Source organism: Scyliorhinus torazame, chromosome 5 (assembly GCF_047496885.1).
Source record: "Scyliorhinus torazame isolate Kashiwa2021f chromosome 5, sScyTor2.1, whole genome shotgun sequence".
Taxonomy (NCBI): Eukaryota; Metazoa; Chordata; class Chondrichthyes; order Carcharhiniformes; family Scyliorhinidae; genus Scyliorhinus; species Scyliorhinus torazame.
The window spans coordinates 111,986,942-112,003,936 of record NC_092711.1 but is presented as its reverse complement, the minus strand read 5'-3'; the positions used below and the strand labels follow the sequence as shown (position 1 = coordinate 112,003,936).

General features: G+C 49.0%; 1 protein-coding gene across 1 annotated transcript; it reads left to right on the top strand.

Moving 5' to 3' along the window:
• The first annotated feature begins 13,123 nt into the window (after window positions 1–13,123).
• On the top strand, window positions 13,124–16,995 carry LOC140419448 (uncharacterized). The gene is made up of 2 exons (XM_072503318.1): window positions 13,124–13,208; window positions 14,458–16,995. Exon 2 carries the CDS (start codon window positions 14,888–14,890, stop codon window positions 15,548–15,550), a length of 663 nt encoding a protein of 220 aa, XP_072359419.1. The 5' UTR covers window positions 13,124–13,208; window positions 14,458–14,887; the 3' UTR covers window positions 15,551–16,995.

Here is a 16,995-nt window from a genome sequence, read left to right as displayed (position 1 = left end):
TAACCACGTCTGCCCTTAGTCCTTTCAAATGCGCGAGCACTCGGGCCCTTTTTATCGGTCCGTTCAGGCCTCTCACCTTCCACGTGATCAGCCTCACTAGGGGGCTACCTGCCCCCCTCCCGTGTCGACTAGCCATTACCTTCTCTAGGCCAGTCCCATATCCCGCCTCCGCACTCCCACTCGCTCTCCCAGCGTCGCATACCATCCTCGTCCACCCACTCTTTAGCCATTTCCTTTTGGATTTCCGCAGCAGCAACCCAGTTGTCCCCCCCTCCCCCGCTAGATCTCTTTCTAGCGTGATTGCTCCCCCCATATTACTTCCGTAAGTCAGCTGACTTCAACTGACCCCGGCTACTCCTGCTCACTCCTCGACCCCCCCATGTGGGGAACTCCCATCCGCCTTGCGCCTGTCTTCCCGCCGTATTCTTTCTGGCGCGGGAACATCCCTTTACCTGACCCACCTCTTGTGGCGCAGCTCCCTTTCCGCTCCCCCTCCCCTTCCTCATTCTCCATCTATGTCCCGTCTTTACCCCCTCACCGGCGCCCACATTTCCCAATGTCTCCCCCCTTCCCAATTTACTTCTCAATTAACTTCAACCATAACATTAACAATAACAATTCCTGCAGCATCAGTCCCTCAGTTCCGATCCAATTTCTCCTCTTTGATCAAGGTCCATGCTTCCTCCGCCGTCTCGAAATAATGGTGTCTCTCCTGATACGTGGCCCATAGTCTTGCCGGCTGCAGCATCCCAAACTTCACCTTTTTATGCAACACCTCCTTGGCTCGGTTAAAACTCGCCCTCCTTCTCGCCACCTCCGCACTCCAATCCTGGTACACCCGTACCACTGCATTCTCCCATCTGCTACTCCGCACCGTTTTAGCCCATCTCAGGACCTCTTCTCTATCCTTAAGGCGGTGAAATCGCACGATTATCACCCTGGGTGATTCGCCCGCTTTTGGTCTTCTCGCCGGGATCCGATGTGCCCACTCCACCTCCAAGGGGCCCGTAGGGGCCTCAGCACCCATCAGTGAGCTCAGCATCGTACTTGCATAAGCTCCACAGTCCGCTCCTTCTACACCCTCAGGGAGACCTAGTATCCGAAGGTTCTTCCTTCGCGCTCCGTTTTCTAGTGCCTCGATCCTTTCAGTACACTTTTTATGAAGTGCCTCGTGCGTCTGTGTCTTAACCGCCAGGCCCAGGATCTCATCCTCATTATCCGTCACCTTCTGCTCCACCACGCGGAGCTCTGTCTCCTGGGTCTTTTGTGTCTCCTTGAGCCCCTCAATTGCCTGTAGCATCGGGGTCAGCACCTCCCTCTTCAGCAGCTCCACGCACCGTCTCAAAAATCATCTTGCTCGGGCCCCCATGTCGCCTGAGCTTTCTCCGCCGCCATCTTGTGTCTTCTCCCTTTATGTCCCTTTCGTCGATGATTCCTCGCGCTGCAGCCGCCGCCGACGATATTTTCCTCCTTCGTTGGGGGGGGGGGGGGGGGGGACTCCCTACTCACTCACCCCACACCGGGTTGCGTCGCCCCAAAATTTCCCGTTGGGGCTCTTAAAAGAGCCCAAAGGTCCGTCGGAGCTGGAGCCGCCGAAACGTGCGGCTAGCTAGGCATCACCACAACCGGAAGTCCCTTAAATCAACTTTATGTTAAGCACACTGCATTGCATCTTTTTACTGTCTCTAACTCATATGAATTCCTTTTGAAGGGCTCTCATTCTTCCCTGTCTCCCATTCTCACTTCCAACAACAAGTGTGAGGAGCTCATGGAGCTACAGAGACAATCCGATCAGCTGCCTCTGCTGCTTTCCTCCCTTCCACGAGCCCACCGGGGCCAGACTTTTGTTTCTGAGCTCTGAACTCACACCTTTCTCCAGTCTCTCTGCCGTCTTCTCTCGTGCCCTTTCAGTGCTCCTGTTGTCCATGAGACCCACCTTCTGCTGTATTGACCCTATTCTCACTGAACGACCGATCACCCAACTTGCCCGTGTTAGCTGATTATGTCAACAGGTCTCTCTCTTCTGGTACTGTCCCTCTCACCTTTAAATCCACCGTCATCACCTATCTTAAAAAAGGGTCTATCCTCGGCCCCTCCTATTTCTCATCTAAAGCTGCCACTCGGTGACATCATCCCAAAGCACCGTGTTAGTTTTCACATGTACACTGACAACACCCAGCTCTACCTCACCACCATCCCTCTCCATTCCTCCTAAATGATCAAACTGCTTATCCCACATCCAGTACTGGACGAGCAGAAATTTGGATTAAAAATTGTTGAGGCCAAAGTCATTGTCTTCAGTTACCACTATAAATTCAGTTCCCTAACTACCGTGTCCATCCGTTTGAGGTAATATTGGAATACATTTTCCTGTGTTTGTCAAGCCAGGAATCTTTATTTCGAAGCAAGAGAGACACACACACAGCTATTCCGATAATAAATACATTTCTGAAGATTTTATTGGGTTACAAGATAGTGATTTCTTACAGATCTTCCCACCTTCAAGAGGGAATATCCTTATTGACATCTCACAATCTGATTTCTGATTAACCCAGCTATTTCTAATCTACAAGCTTCTTTTCCGAATTTCTTGTTACATTCCATAGATAATATTCTAAAGCTGCTGGAAAGCTGCTTCGGTAACTGGAGGTGGGGGGGGGGGGCACCTCGCCACCACCGCCCAATGATCCTGAGGTCAGGGAGCAGCCGGAACCCTCTGCCGTTGTGTAAAGGGACGCCTCTGGGGTGAAAATTGCACCGGGTGGAACAAGCCCTCGGTGGTCTCGCTCACACCCGTCCCCAAGGTGTCGAGCTCGGGGAGGCTGTGACTGCTCGGTGGTCGAAATATACTTTGATTTCTCGGTTTTCGCCCGGGAGTGTGATGTAATTTTGAGGGCCAGAGGTCGGGACGCCACTCTCCACACCGGGGGAGGCGTGTCATGATGCTTCTCTCCCCCGCCCCCAAGGAGGGGCACCGCTTACGGCCCTGCCACTGGTGTAGGTAGAGTGGCCATTAGGGCAAGTGCCACACCCACTCCAAAGTGGCCTTTTTCATGTTCGAATTTGAGGAGAACTAGACCGGGGGGTGGGGGGGGGGTGGGGGGGGGGGGGTGTTAGGGGAAGAGCAAGGTGGAATGATGTACTCTCATCCTAGGAAGTGATACGGAAGGAACGAGGCAAGGGAGGAAGAGAGAGCAAGGGGCACCGTTGGAGGAGGATAGTGACACAGGAGGGTGGGGCACCAGAGTTTGAAGGATGTCTGAGGTGGGGGTCTCCTGAGGCTCCGGTGAAGCTGGAGGGTGGGTGGATTGGGGAGTGAAGGCTGGGAGGGGGCCCAGGAAAAAACACAGTCCTTGCACCTACCCTAGGTCGACCACACCGATGTACTTGGCGCTGGTTCGAACGGTCTTCGGCCCAAGTATGGCTCAGCAAAAATACAGCCCACCCTGGAACGACCAGCCAATGGAACCAACCTCCTCCCTGCTGGAGGGGGCTCACAAAACCCACTGTCCACCCGATCCCCCTGTCCCGGAACAAGCACACCAGATTGAATAAGGCCTCTCCTGGCTCTCAGCCTGGGAGAGGCCCAGCAAACAAGTAGTCCAAAGGGCTTTACTCCCATCTTGTTTTGAAGTCGCCTCCTTGTTGTTATCCTCCTCTCCTTCCTTCTCTCACCTCTCCTTCTGTTACTCCCCTCTCCTTCCTCCAGGCAGCTCAGCAGCAACCAGCACTGGAAACAGGCAGCAAACTTGAGTAACAGCAAGAGCAACAGAGAGAGAGTGACAACATAGAGAGAGAGAGCAGCAACAGAGAGAGAGAGAGAGAGAGCAGCAACAGCAGAGAGAGAGAGCAGCAGCAGCAACAGAGAGAGAGAACAGCAACAACAGAGAGAGAGAGAGAGAGAGCAGCAGCAGCAACAGAGAGAGAGAGCAGCAGCAACACAGAGAGAGCAGCAACAGCGAGAGAGAGAGAGCAGCAAGAGCAACATAGAGAGGGAGAGAGCAGCAGCAACAGCAAAGAGAGAGCAGCAGCAACAGCAAAGAGAGAGCAGCAGCAACACAGAGAGAGAGCAGCAGCAACACAGAGAGAGCAGCAGCAACACAGAGAGAGCAGCAGCAACACAGAGAAAGAGCAGCAGCAACAGAGAGAGAGCAGCAGCAACAGAGAGAGAGCAGCAAGAGCAACATAGAGAGGGAGAGAGCAGCAGCAACAGCAGAGAGAGAGCAGCAACAACACAGAGAGAGCAGCAGCAACACAGAGAGAGAGCAGCAGCAACAGAGAGAGAGCAGCAGCAACAGAGAGAGAGCAGCAACAACAGAGAGATAGAGAGAGAGCAGCAACAGCAGAGAGAGAGAGAGCAGCAACAGCAGAGAGAGCAGCAGCAACAGAGAGAGCAGCAACAACAGAGTGAGAGAGCAGCAACAGAGAGAGAGCAGCAGCAACAGAGAGAGAGAGCAGCAACAACAGAGAGAGAGCAGCAACAGCAGAGAGAGAGCAGCAACAGCAGAGAGAGAGCAGCAACAGCAGAGAGAGAGAGAGAGCAGCAACAGCAGAGAGAGAGCAGCAACAGCAGAGAGAGAGCAGCAGCAACAGAGAGAGAGAGCAGCAACAGCGAGAGAGAGCAGCAACAACAGAGAGAGAGCAGCAGCAACAGCAGAGAGAGAGCAGCAGCAACAGAGAGAGAGAGCAGCAACAGCGAGAGAGAGAGCAGCAACAACAGAGAGAGAGAGAGAACAGCAGCAACAGAGAGAGAGCAGCAACAGCAGAGAGAGAGCAGCAACAACAGAGAGAGCAGCAGCAGAGAGAGAGAGAGCAGCAGCAACAGACAGAGAGAGAGAGAGCAGCAACAACAGAGCGAGAGAGAGAGCAGCAACAGCGAGAGAGAGAGAGCAGCAGCAACAGAGAGAGAGAGAGCAGCAACAACAGAGAGAGAGAGCAGCAACAGAGAGAGAGCAGCAACAGAGAGAGAGAGAGAGAGAGAGAGAGAGAGAACAGCAACAACAGAGAGAGAGAGCAGCAACAACACAGAGAGAGAGAGCAGCAACAACAGAGAGAGAGAGAGCAGCAACAACAGAGAGAGAGAGAGAGCAGCAGCACCACGGCAACAACCTCACAACACCAATGTCTGCACTGGGAGTGCCAGCTTCGGACCGGCCACGCTAAAGTGCCCCTTAATTTGGAATCAAATAATTGGGCTCTCTAAATTTATGATAGAAAATAATAATAATACTCATCTGTGTCACAATTTCAGTGTTTTCAAGTTTAAAATCTCCTGCTCCAACCTTCAGCTGGAAAGATATCAGAAGCTTTGGAAGGAGCTGTAAAAGGAAATTACAATGGTCAGAAATGTTAGTCGAGGTTAGAAATTAAGATCAGAGAACATTTATCTTGGTTGGAGTTTGCCGGGTGTAAATCCTCTCCTAACCCCCGGTAAAAGGAGTTTCCAAAATCCATCACTCTTCGAGTCCAGGATAGAAGTTCCAAACATTCTCTCCCCTGGTTGCCAGTCCCGGCTCCATTCCTCCCTCCGCCTCACCGCCCGAAACAGCCGCGCTCGCAGACCTCCGAGCACAGTGACACTGCGCATGCTCCAAACAGAGCCCTTGCGTCTGCGCACTGGGTTCCTGTGCAGTGAACAGGGCACATTCACAGCCGCAGGGAATGTTGGGTAATAGCCGCACCATTGAAACCGCAAACAGTTAATACACAATAACTTGGTTACTAATTGATAAAAATAATCAAACGAATTGTCAATGAGAATTCTGCTATTCTCCATTTCTCAAAATGATTAAATGCTGCTCTCCTGTGGAAGAATGCAAAACTTAAGGTTTTTTCCCCAATGGGTTCTTCCTCTCTCCTCCCCAGAAGATGCAAACTGTTCCTGGGTTCAATCCCAGAATCAGTAATTCCTCTATCTTCTTCCCTCTTTCTCGTGATACTGAATGTTCAGTGTAACTCGGCACACCATGTCTGTACTGACTCTGTACAAGAGCTGCCACTTTTCCTGGTTAAATTCCATTTGCCACTGTTCTGCCCATATGACCAGCCCATCTGTATCATCCCATAATTTAAAGCTTGTGTCCTCGCTAGTTACCACACCAACAATTTTCCATCTGCAAACTTATCGATCATACCTTCAGATATTTCAACACCTCGATTTTATATAATTACTATTGGTGGCTGAGGATGCACCAGGATCTCCATCAGCACCTCAACCTGTGTTTCTTTCCTGTGCGACAATCGGGAACTTTAATAACTCTGGAGAAACAATGCTGAGAAAGCTGATGTTCTGGTCAAGGCTAATAACTGGGTGCTGCCATGCCTGTCTCTGAATTTACTCTGCCCCTGTTCACTGCAGTGTTAATGTAAGCCTACTTATGACAATAATAAAGATTATTATTATTACTTTTGAATTCCAATGCCTCAATGAAGAGGCAGAGAGGGATCTCTGCCAAAGATCTGCGGATCGAGAAACAACTTCTCCAATCGCAGAAAGATCACAGGAGAAACACATGACTCTGAGTAGATGCCATCCTCCAAATGAGGAACAGCCGACAACCTAACAACAGAGGAGGAGCAGGTCATGAAGGTGTGGCAATCGCTGGGACTTCCTGTGTGAGCAGTTCAGCTGGAATTCCATCCTTGCCGGGCACCTTTCTGCTTGCTCAGCAATCAATGGCCTTTCCCAGTTCCAGTGACGAGGGTTCCTCGTCCAACGCAACCATGACAGGAAGCTGCAGGAGAGTCAAACAGAGACTGGGAGATGCACTTCTCACAGGGGTACAGCTCACTGTTGTGTTCAACCCAGCGTGACATGTTTACTTCTGTTAGTGAGAACTTGACCATAATCCATAATCAAAGGCAGCTAAGATTCCTGGACGCAGGCTGCTCCAGTGTTTATTTCCACAGTATCTCCATGTTTTACACAATGGTCTTGGCAACGTTCAAGTCCCAAGTGATGCTTTGTTCCAGCTCTTGGGTTTATGTTGGGCATTGGGTCGGCTTTGCTTTTTGCTTCAATGACAGATGTCATCTCTGCTGAGTGGGCCTCAAACCAGTCTTTGTTGTGGGTTCCACCTTTACCAAATGTTGCTGCTGCTGTGTCAGAAATGATTCAATCAGCGACTTCCAGGTTTCATCAATATCAATGTTGATTGATTACGTTTCTATTCATGAGCCTGTGAAATATTTTACGGTTTTATTTCATGTTGATAACGGGTTTGATTTTACACCAAAAAACTATTTAGGATTAAAGTAAAAAATCATAATGTTATTGCAAATGTCATCATTATTTATTGCAAATCTGTTGCTGGGAGAGATCTTGAATTAGGGCAGGATGGTAGCACAGTTGCTTCACAGCTCCAGGATCCCAGTTTGATTCCCGGCTTGGGTCACTGTCTGTGCGGAGTCTCCCCAAGTATGTGTGGAATTCCTCCGGGTGCTCCGGTTTCCTCCCACAGTCCAAAGATGTGCAGGTTAGGTGGATTGGCCATGATAAATTGCCCTTCATGTCCAGAAAGATTAGGTGGGGTTACTGGCTTTGAGGATAAGACGGAGGTGTGGGGTTAAGTGGGGGGCTCTTTCCAAGGGCAGGTGTAGACTCGCTGGGCCGAATGGCCTCCTTCTGCTCTGTAACTTAAATGATTCTAAGAGGAAAGATGATTTTAAAAATAGACACTGCGGCCCCACAAATCAGTGATGAATCCAGAATATTAAACTGCAGCCAGTTACCAGCAGAAATAAACCAAATATTGTAAGACTATCGATCTTGTATGTGATTAACAGCAGCAATAACAGCAGAAAAAGACTCTTCAATCACTCATGAAGCTGTTGATGTGTCAAGAGGTTAAATGACCGAGTGAATCCCTTTCCACACACAGAGCAGATGAACGCTCTTTTCCCAGTGTGAGTATGTTGGTGTGCAACGAGAGTGGATGACTGCCTGAAATTTTTCCCACACGGAGTACAACAGAGTGGCTTCTCCTCAGTGTGAATTCTCTTCTGTATCAGAAGGCTGGATAATGAATGAGTCCCTTCCCACACACGGAGCAAGTGAATGGTCTTTCCCCAGTGTGAACATGCTGATGTACATTGAGGTTAGACAACCGGCTGAGGGCGGCATGTGGCGCAGTGGTTAGCACTGGGACTATGGCGCTGAGGACCCGGGTTTGAATCCCAGCCCGGGGTCACTGTCCGTGTGTAGTTTGCACATTCTCCCCATGTCTGCATGGGTTACACCCCACAACCCAATGATATGCAGGTTAGGTGGATTGGCCACCATACATTGCCCCTTAATTGGAAAAAAATAATAATTGGATACTCTAAATTTATTTTTAAAAAGATAATTGCCTGAACCTCTTTTCACAGTGAGTGCAGCTGAATGGCCTCTCCTCAGTGTGAATTTGCTGGTGTGACATGAGGCTGGCTGACCTACTGAATCGCTTCCCACTCACAGAACAGATGATTGGCTTCTCCCCAGTGTGACTGCGTCAATGCTTTTCTAGCTGAGATGAACATTTGAACCGTTTCCCACAGTCCCCACATTTCCACACTTCCTCCATGGTGCCGGTGTCCTTGTGTCTCTCCAGGTTGGATGATCAGTTGAACCCTCGTCCACACACAGAACACGTGCACGGTGTCTCCCTGCTGTGAATGGTATGATGTTTTTATCAGGCTGTGTAACTTGTTAAAGTTATTTCCACAGTCAGTTCACTGGAACACTCTCACTCGAGGAGTCTGTTTCTCTGTTTTTTTCCAGTCAAACTGAAATCTTTTCTCACAGATGATGTTCAGCTCCCAATGAATCGAGTGAATGTGACAGATCTCGATGTGATGTTTAGTTCAAGTTAAGGAGCAAAAGGGGCTGTTTAGCACAAGGTTAAATCGCTAGCTTTGAATGCAGACCAAGGCAAGCCAGCAGCATGGTTCAATTCCCGTACCAGCCTCCCCAAACAGGCGCCGGAATGTGGCAACTAGGGGCTTTTCACAGTAACTTCATTTGTAGCCTACTTGTGACAATAAGTGATTCTCATTCATTTTCATTTCAAGTTACCTGTCTCTAAAACCTCCCTTTCTAATACCCGACAAACCAGGGAGCTGACAATGATTGTGAAGGGTTTGCTGCCCCCCCACCCCCTGCCCCCGGGCCTGTCACCGCGGTAAACACGGGGCCTGCGGACTCTTATTCGGGGCCTCAGCCAGAAGTTGATAAAGTTTCCAGTACAGCCGCGGTTTCTATTCCTACCCTGTGCCCACAATCTCCTCCCGAACTGTCCGCTCCTCCTCACTCTCTCACCATGACTGACACTGAGCATACACCCACATTGCACTTGCGCACTGCTTGCTGCCATTTTGGGAGAGGATGGCGGGGCTTTTGTTCAGGGAGCGGAGCGCGAGGCGGCCATCTTTGTGAGGAAAGATGGAGTAGGCGGGGCATCCTCCCCAGTGGTCACCCGGGCAACCTGCGGCCATCGCCATCTTGTGGCGGTGATTTTCTATCCGAGTCTTTAGTGAAGGAATGAACAATGAGCTTCACTCATTGTGAAGAAGGTCTGAAATCAGATTTACAGCCAGATATCTGTAAGAACCACAAAGTTCACATTCAGTATGTTTGTCAAATGAAATCACAATGCTGCAAACACTCAGTTCTGAAGAAGAATCAGATTGCATTGGAATATTAACTCTCTTTCTCTCTCTTCACAGGAGCTGCCAAACCTGCTGAGGATTTCCACAACTTTCTGTTTTCACTTCACATTTCCAGCTTCCGCAGAGTTTTACTTAAATTATTATGTTTTTGAAATTTTGTTACATAACCGGTTGAATGTAAAGCAATTGTCACCATTTAAATGTCCAAATCAGTGATATTTATTTGTTTAACTGAGACTGGGCTGTTCAGGAGCAAAGTCAGAAATCACTTCACAGAAAATATAGTGACATCTGGAATTCTGTTCAGATTCTGTCAATAGAAACTATAAAAACTGAGATTCATAGAAATTTGTGAGGTGAGAGTATGAAGGGTTGTGGAATCAAGGGAGATGGATGGATTTAACAAACAGATCAGACATCTGCAAACTGGAGCTTAATGTCTGAGGTTGGAGTGATTCTGGTTTTGTTTTGAGGGTGGTGTAAGTTTCCCGTCTGTTCTGGAGATTATCTGCGCAGCCATGGGTAATTTACTGGAGGTGAGGTGCAGAGAGGAAAATGGGGAAGGAAGTTGGTGCAGTGACACAACCTTCTCAGATCCCAGTTTTCACTGAGTAAGGGTCTGGGGTGTTTCTGTTGATGAGGATCATGGTTTCCACATCGTTATAGAGTAGGTGAAGGATGGTGACAGGTTTCCGAGAGCAGCCACATTTGAGGAGAAGACTGAATAAAATTTCATGGTTGACAGTATAAGGTGGCCCACGATCATCTCCCACGTCAACATTGCTATCATCAAGATGCTAATCAGTCAGAGCCAGCTCTGCTGGGTGGGACATGGTGGGCGCGATTCTCCGCTCCCGCGCCGGTTGGGAGAATCACCTGGCGCCCCGTTTTTCCCCGCGACGCCGGTCTGACGCCCTCCCGTGATTCCCCCAAGCGAGAATGGCCCTGTCGAGTTCTGCACGGCGCAGGCCAGAGAATCACCCGGGACACCCAAAATGGCGATTCTCCGCTGCACCCGCTATTCTCCGGCCCGGATGGGTCGAGCGGCCTGCCCAAAACGACGGCTTCCCGCCGGCACCATCCACACCTGGTCGCTGCCGGCGGGAACAGCACGGGAACACTGGGGGGTGGGGGGCGGCATGTGGGAGGGGGGCGAGGGGGGGTTCTTTCACCGGGGTAGGACTCAAAAGGGGTCTGGCCCGCCAATCGGTGCCCACCGATTGGCGGTCCAGCCTCTCTGAAGGAGGACCTCCTTTCCTCCACGCCCCGCAAGATACATCCGACATCTTCTTGCGGGGCGACCTCGGGGAGCACGGCAACCCGCGCATGCGTGAGTGACGGCAGTTACGCGGCAGATGACGTGGCGCCGCTTTTATGCGGCGCCAATGCCCGGCGCGTGCTGATGACGGTGCTTTCACGACACGCCCCCCGAGTTTCTCGCGGACCCGATCCTAGCCCATTTTCGGGTCCTGAATCTGTCTACGGCGTTCATGATGGCGTGGGCACTTAGTCGCGGGAGCGGAGAATCGCACCCGTTGTTTCTGTGTCTGACACCAGACTCCCAAGTGCACACTTCTCTATTCAGTACTTAGTCATGGTAGCAGACCCTCAGGAGGTCAGCAGAAAAGCTTTAGCGATGTCCTCAACACACTCCTTCAAAAGATCAAAGATGCACACCAACTTAATAATAATAAGCTTTATTGCCACAAGTAGGCTTATATTAACACTGCAATTAAGTTACTGTGAAAGCCCCTAGTTTGGGTACGCAGAGGAAGAATTCAGAATATCCAATTCACCTAACAGCATGTCTTTCAGGACATGGGGGAAGAAACCGGGGCACCCAGAGGAAACACACGCAGACACGGGGAGAACGTGCAGACTCCACACAGACAGTGACTCAAGCCGGGAATCGAACCTTGGACCCTGGCGCTGTGAAGCATCAGTGCTAACCACTGTCCTACCGTGAACATGTCCAGGGAATGACGAAATAATTAGCTTCACATTGGTAAATAATCGAATCCTGAGTAAGGGAGAGAATTTTTAAAATCTGCAAAAGATAAACAGAACAATGAATAGTCAGTATGAATTTAAAATGGTAAAATCTTGTCTGACCAAAGTTGTGTGTTTTGCTGCTGGTGTGCGTGCTGCTTACCATTTGGTGTCAGCAACCTTCCTTTCCAGTGTGGTTCCTGACAATTCCATTGAGTGATTTGAATGGTACGATTACAGTCAGAGAGTTTTTCCAGGAGTGAAAGATGCGCTTTAACCCATTATACTAATATAATAATAATCGCTTATTGTCACAAGTAGGCTTCAATGAAGTTACTGTGAAAAGCCCCTAGTCCCCACATTCCGGTGCCTGTTCGGGGAGGCCGGTATGGGCCTCCATGTGTGTCCACATCAAGCACCTATTTACTCTAATCCCATTTTCCAGCACTCAGTCCGTAGCCTTCCATGCTACAGCATTTCAAATGGTCATCAAAATACTTCTTAAAATGTTGTGAAGGTTCCCGTCTCTCCCACACTTTCAGGCAGTGGGTTCCAGATTCCCACCGCCCTCTGGGTGAAGACGTTTTTCCTCGCATCTCCTATAAACCTCCTGTCAGTACCCGAAATCTATGACCCTTCTTATTGACCCCTCCGTTAACTAAGGGGAAAGTTTCCTTTCCCGGCCCACTGGTTATTGACCCTTCCACTCAGGGGAAAGGTTCCTTCCTGTTCATCCCATCTATTCACCATTAATTCACTCAATAATTTTATATACCTCAATCAGGTCCCTCTCAGCCTTCTCTGCTCCAAGGAAAACAACCCCAGACTATCCAGTTTCTTTTGTTAGCTGAAATATTCCAGCCCAGGCTATCCTGGTGAATCTACTCTGCATCCTCTCGAGTGCAATCACTTCCTTCCAGAACTGCACACACTACTCCAGCTGTGGTCTAACCAGCATTTTATACAGCTCCATTATAACCTCCTTGCTCTTACATTCTATGCCTCAGTTAATAAAGGCAAGTATTCCATATTCCTTTTTAATCACCCTGTCTATCTGGCCTCCTGTCTTCAGGGACCTATGGATATGCCTACCAAGGTCCCTCTGATATTCTGCACTTCCTCGCGTCCTACCATTCATTGTTTATTCTCGTGTTTGCAGATTCTTTACCCAGCGCGAAACCCGCTGTGTAAAACTTGACATTCCACAGGCCCCACTTTCCTGGAACAACATAAAGAATCTGCTGCTTTCGATCCCTTCATTTTCCCCTCATCTGTTTAAAGCCACAAACAGAAAGGTCCAGTTTTCTCCTGGAGTTGAGACAAATCAGCTTTCAAAATGATGCAGAGTTTCAGCCAATGAGGGAGATCCGGGCTGAGCCCCGCCCTTCATTCACCCTGGTTGGTTGGAGGACCAGCCGCTCCCGCTCGGACCTCCAATCCCGCCCCTATTCCAAATAGCCCGGAGCTGCCGTCAATCACTCCCCGGACACGGCAATCTGGAGCATGCGCAGTGCCTGGAGTAGCTCCTGTTGAGGTGGTTGTTCGGAGATTGCCCGTCGATTTGATACCGCCGGGTAAGTCATGAGGGAGGGATGGAGCCGGCGGCTTCATAAAAACCGTGTGCAGGCCCCAAGCCCCGAATACAAAGCTCGGATACAGCAGCTGAACCGGCAAAAGCTGCTCGGACTTTTCCCCGAGACAGGCCCGAGTGGCCGGGCGTATGCAGAGGGAGCGAGAGCCCCGGCTTTGCTGCGCCTCCCATTCACTCTGATTGGCTGGAGGACCAGCCGCTCTTTTTTGGTCTTCCAGCCCCGCCCCCTGGTTTGCAGCTGCGGGGCTTCTCCCTTCCTCCCGGGAACAGTCCCAGGTTAACGGGCACCATCCTGCTTCAGCCACTGGAGGATGGTTCACATCAGAGGATGGGGGAGGGGGGACAATAAATAAGAGCTTACACTTTGCACTCAAATCAATGAGGACTCTGATCTCTGGCAAGGAAGGAAACCCTGGCAGGTGGGCAGGGAGGATTCACAAACACCTGCTGGAGGCCCCAAACCCCCAATAAGACCCATTGAGTTTATTATCAGTCTGCAGACAGGAGCTCGAGAACTGAACTCAGGGAGAGGAGAGGGAGGGAGAAAACTGGGAGTGGAAGAAATAAATGGTGCGGATGGTGAGATGGGTTTGGATTTCAGCCCAGGGAGGAGGGAGAGTGTGTGGGACGGGGATTTACAACTTTGGGGGAACAAGAGAGGAAAAAATGTTCCAGAGAAACTAGAATTGTCTGTTCAAAATTTCTATCCTGGATTGACAGAAATGGCTTTTGTAAACTCCTTTCACAGAGGGTTAGAATTGGAGAATTTGCACACAACAAACTGAACCCAACAAAAAGGTTTGTCTTTTTGCGAATTCTCTCCTGCATTGACAGTGATGACTTTTGTAACATGAGAGATTACAGCTCTCAGGAAAGATTAAATGGAGAGGGGCGATGTGAGAGAGTGACCATCAATAAACAACAAGTCATAAATATAAGATAGTTATGAATAAATCCAAGGGAACAATACAGACAAAATTATTTACCACAGGTTCAGAATGTGCAACTCATTACCATGCAAAGGAGTTGAGGAAAGTGCTGAGATGTTTTCAAAAGGAAACGGGACAAACACATGAGAGAAAATGGAATCGAAAATCAGCTGAAAGGCTGAGATTTGATAGGTGGGACAGTCGGAGATGTGTGCCGAGTATGGACAGCAGCAGAATCTGTGACAAAATGGCCTGTTTGTGTCTTATACATTCACAGTATTACAATGTAATCTCCTTTTACAGAATATTTGCAGATGCAAACATCATGTCGAGATCTGACAGAGTCACTTGATTCATCAGGACCGGCCTTTCAACGTGGAAGGAGAAATGTTTGTCTGTTTCGTCTTTTCGAAAAATTTCAAAAATCACTGTGATTGGAAAAGCACTGAGACACAGACATCTAAGTAATTTTCCACAGTTAGCTGGAACTGAGTTTTAATCAATCACACAGCATGAAATTAAATTGCAGCATTTACATCAGGGAGACACCGTACTCTGGCTTTAACTGATGATCCAAGCTGGAGAGACACAAGGACATTCGGACCAGAGGAATCAAGAAGCAGCAATAGGACATTCAGCCCTGTGAGCTGATTAATGTTTAATAACATCACAGCTGATCTGATATTGACCTCAAATCTGCATCCCACCTACACCTGATAACTTGTCGATAACCATGGAGAAACCGTGGAAATGTGGGGACTGTGGGATGGGATTCAATTACCCGTCTGAATTGGAAACTCATCAACGTATTCACACTGGGGAAAGGCCATTCACCTGCTCCGTGTGTGGGAAGGGATTCACTCGGTCATCATATCTCCTGACACACCAACTTGTTCATACTGATCAGAGACCGTTTAAATGTGCTGACTGTGGAAAGAGCTTTAAACGCAGAAAGCATTTACTGACACATCAACGCACTTACACTGGGGAGAGGCCATTCACCTGTTTGGAATGTGGGAAGCGATTTAATGCTTCGTCAAACCTCCGGGCTCACCATCAGGTCCATTCCGACCAGAGACCGTTCAAATGTGCTGACTGTGAAAAGAGCTTTAAAAGCAGAAAGGATTTACTGACACACCAACACCATCACACTGGAGAGAAGCCATTCACCTGCTCCGTGTGTGGGAAGGGATTCACTCAATCATCACTCCTCCTGAGACACCAACTTGTTCATACTGATCAGCGACGTTTTAAATGTGCTGACTGTGAGAAGAGCTTTAAAAGTAAAATGAATTTACTGATCCATCAACGCACTCACACTGGGGCGAGGCCGTTCACCTGCTCCGTGTGTGAGAAGGGATTCATTTGTTCATCCCAGCTTCAGCAACACCAATGAGTTCACACTGGGCAGAGACCGTACTCTTGCCCCGTGTGTGACAAGAAATTTACTCAGTCATCCCACCTGATGACACACCGACTTGTTCACACTGACCAGAAACCTTTTAAATGTTCTGACTGTGAAAAAAGATTTAAAAGTGAACAGGATCTGCTGAAACACCAGCGAGTTCACTGAAACAGAATCATAGAATTTACAGTGCAGAAGGAGGGCATTCAGCCCATCGAGTGCACCAGCCCTTGCAAAGAGCACCTTACTTAAGCCCATACCTTTAACCTAACCCATAACCCAACCTAACCTTTTTGGACACAAAGAGCAATTTAGCATGGCCAATCCACCTGATCTACACATTTTTACACTTGTGGGAGGAAACTGGAGCACCCGGAGGAAACCCACGCAGACATGGGGAGAACGTGCAAACTCTGCACAGACAGTAAGCCAAGCTGGGAATTCTGGGACCCTGGAGCTTTGAAGCAACAGTGCTAACCACTTTGCTACCTACATAGTTACATAGAATTTACAGTGCAGAAGGAGGCCATTTGGCCCATCGAGTCTGCACCGGCTCTTGGAAAGAGCACCCTAACCAAGGTCAACACCTCCACCCTATCCCCATAACCCAGTAACCCCACCCAACACTAAGGACAATTTTGGACACTAAGGGCAATTTATCATGGCCAATCCACCTAACCTGCACATCTTTGGACTGTGGGAGGAAACCGGAGCACCCGGAGGAAACCCACGCACACACTGGGAGGATGTGCAGACTCCGCACAGACAGTGACCCAAGCCGGAATCGAACATGGGACCCTGGAGCTGAGAAGCAATTGTGCTATCCACAATGCTACCGTGCTGCCCATAAATGATCTACCATTATCTACCATGTGGCCTACACATGGGAGCGGTACTGGGAGAGGCTGTTCAACTGCTCCGTGTGTGGAAGGCAATTCACTCAGTCAAACAACCTGCACAGACATCAGCAAGTTCACAGGCAACAGCAGTGTTTGGATTCAGCTGTTGTTGCTGCTGTTAGTCACATTCAGGACTGAATGATGCCTGGACGTCCGTTCCAGTGGGGCTCCACAGTTTCCGGTATATATCAATGATTTAGACTTAAATGTATGCACCAGGATTATACAAAAGTTGCTCATGTGTTTTAGACAATGAGGGAGAAAGCCACGGACTGGGTCAGGTGGACAGAAAAGTGGTGAATGGAACTTTAGATAATGAGAGGTTAGGAACACACTTCAATTAACTCCTGATAAAAATAAGGTCACTTCAGGATAATGGAAAAAATTGTTTGGTGGGGAAGCTACAAATAATCCTTTAAAAAAATAAAATTCAAAGTACCCAATTATTATTATTATTTTTTCCAATTCAGGGGCATGTAGCCTGACCAATCCACCTAACCTGCACATCTTTGGGTTGTGGGGTGAAACCGCGACAGA

Coding starts and splice junctions, on each gene's coding strand:
- LOC140419448 (XM_072503318.1), top strand. CDS start 14,888: ATGGAGAAACCGTGGAAATGTGGGGACTGTGGGATGGGATTCAATTAC.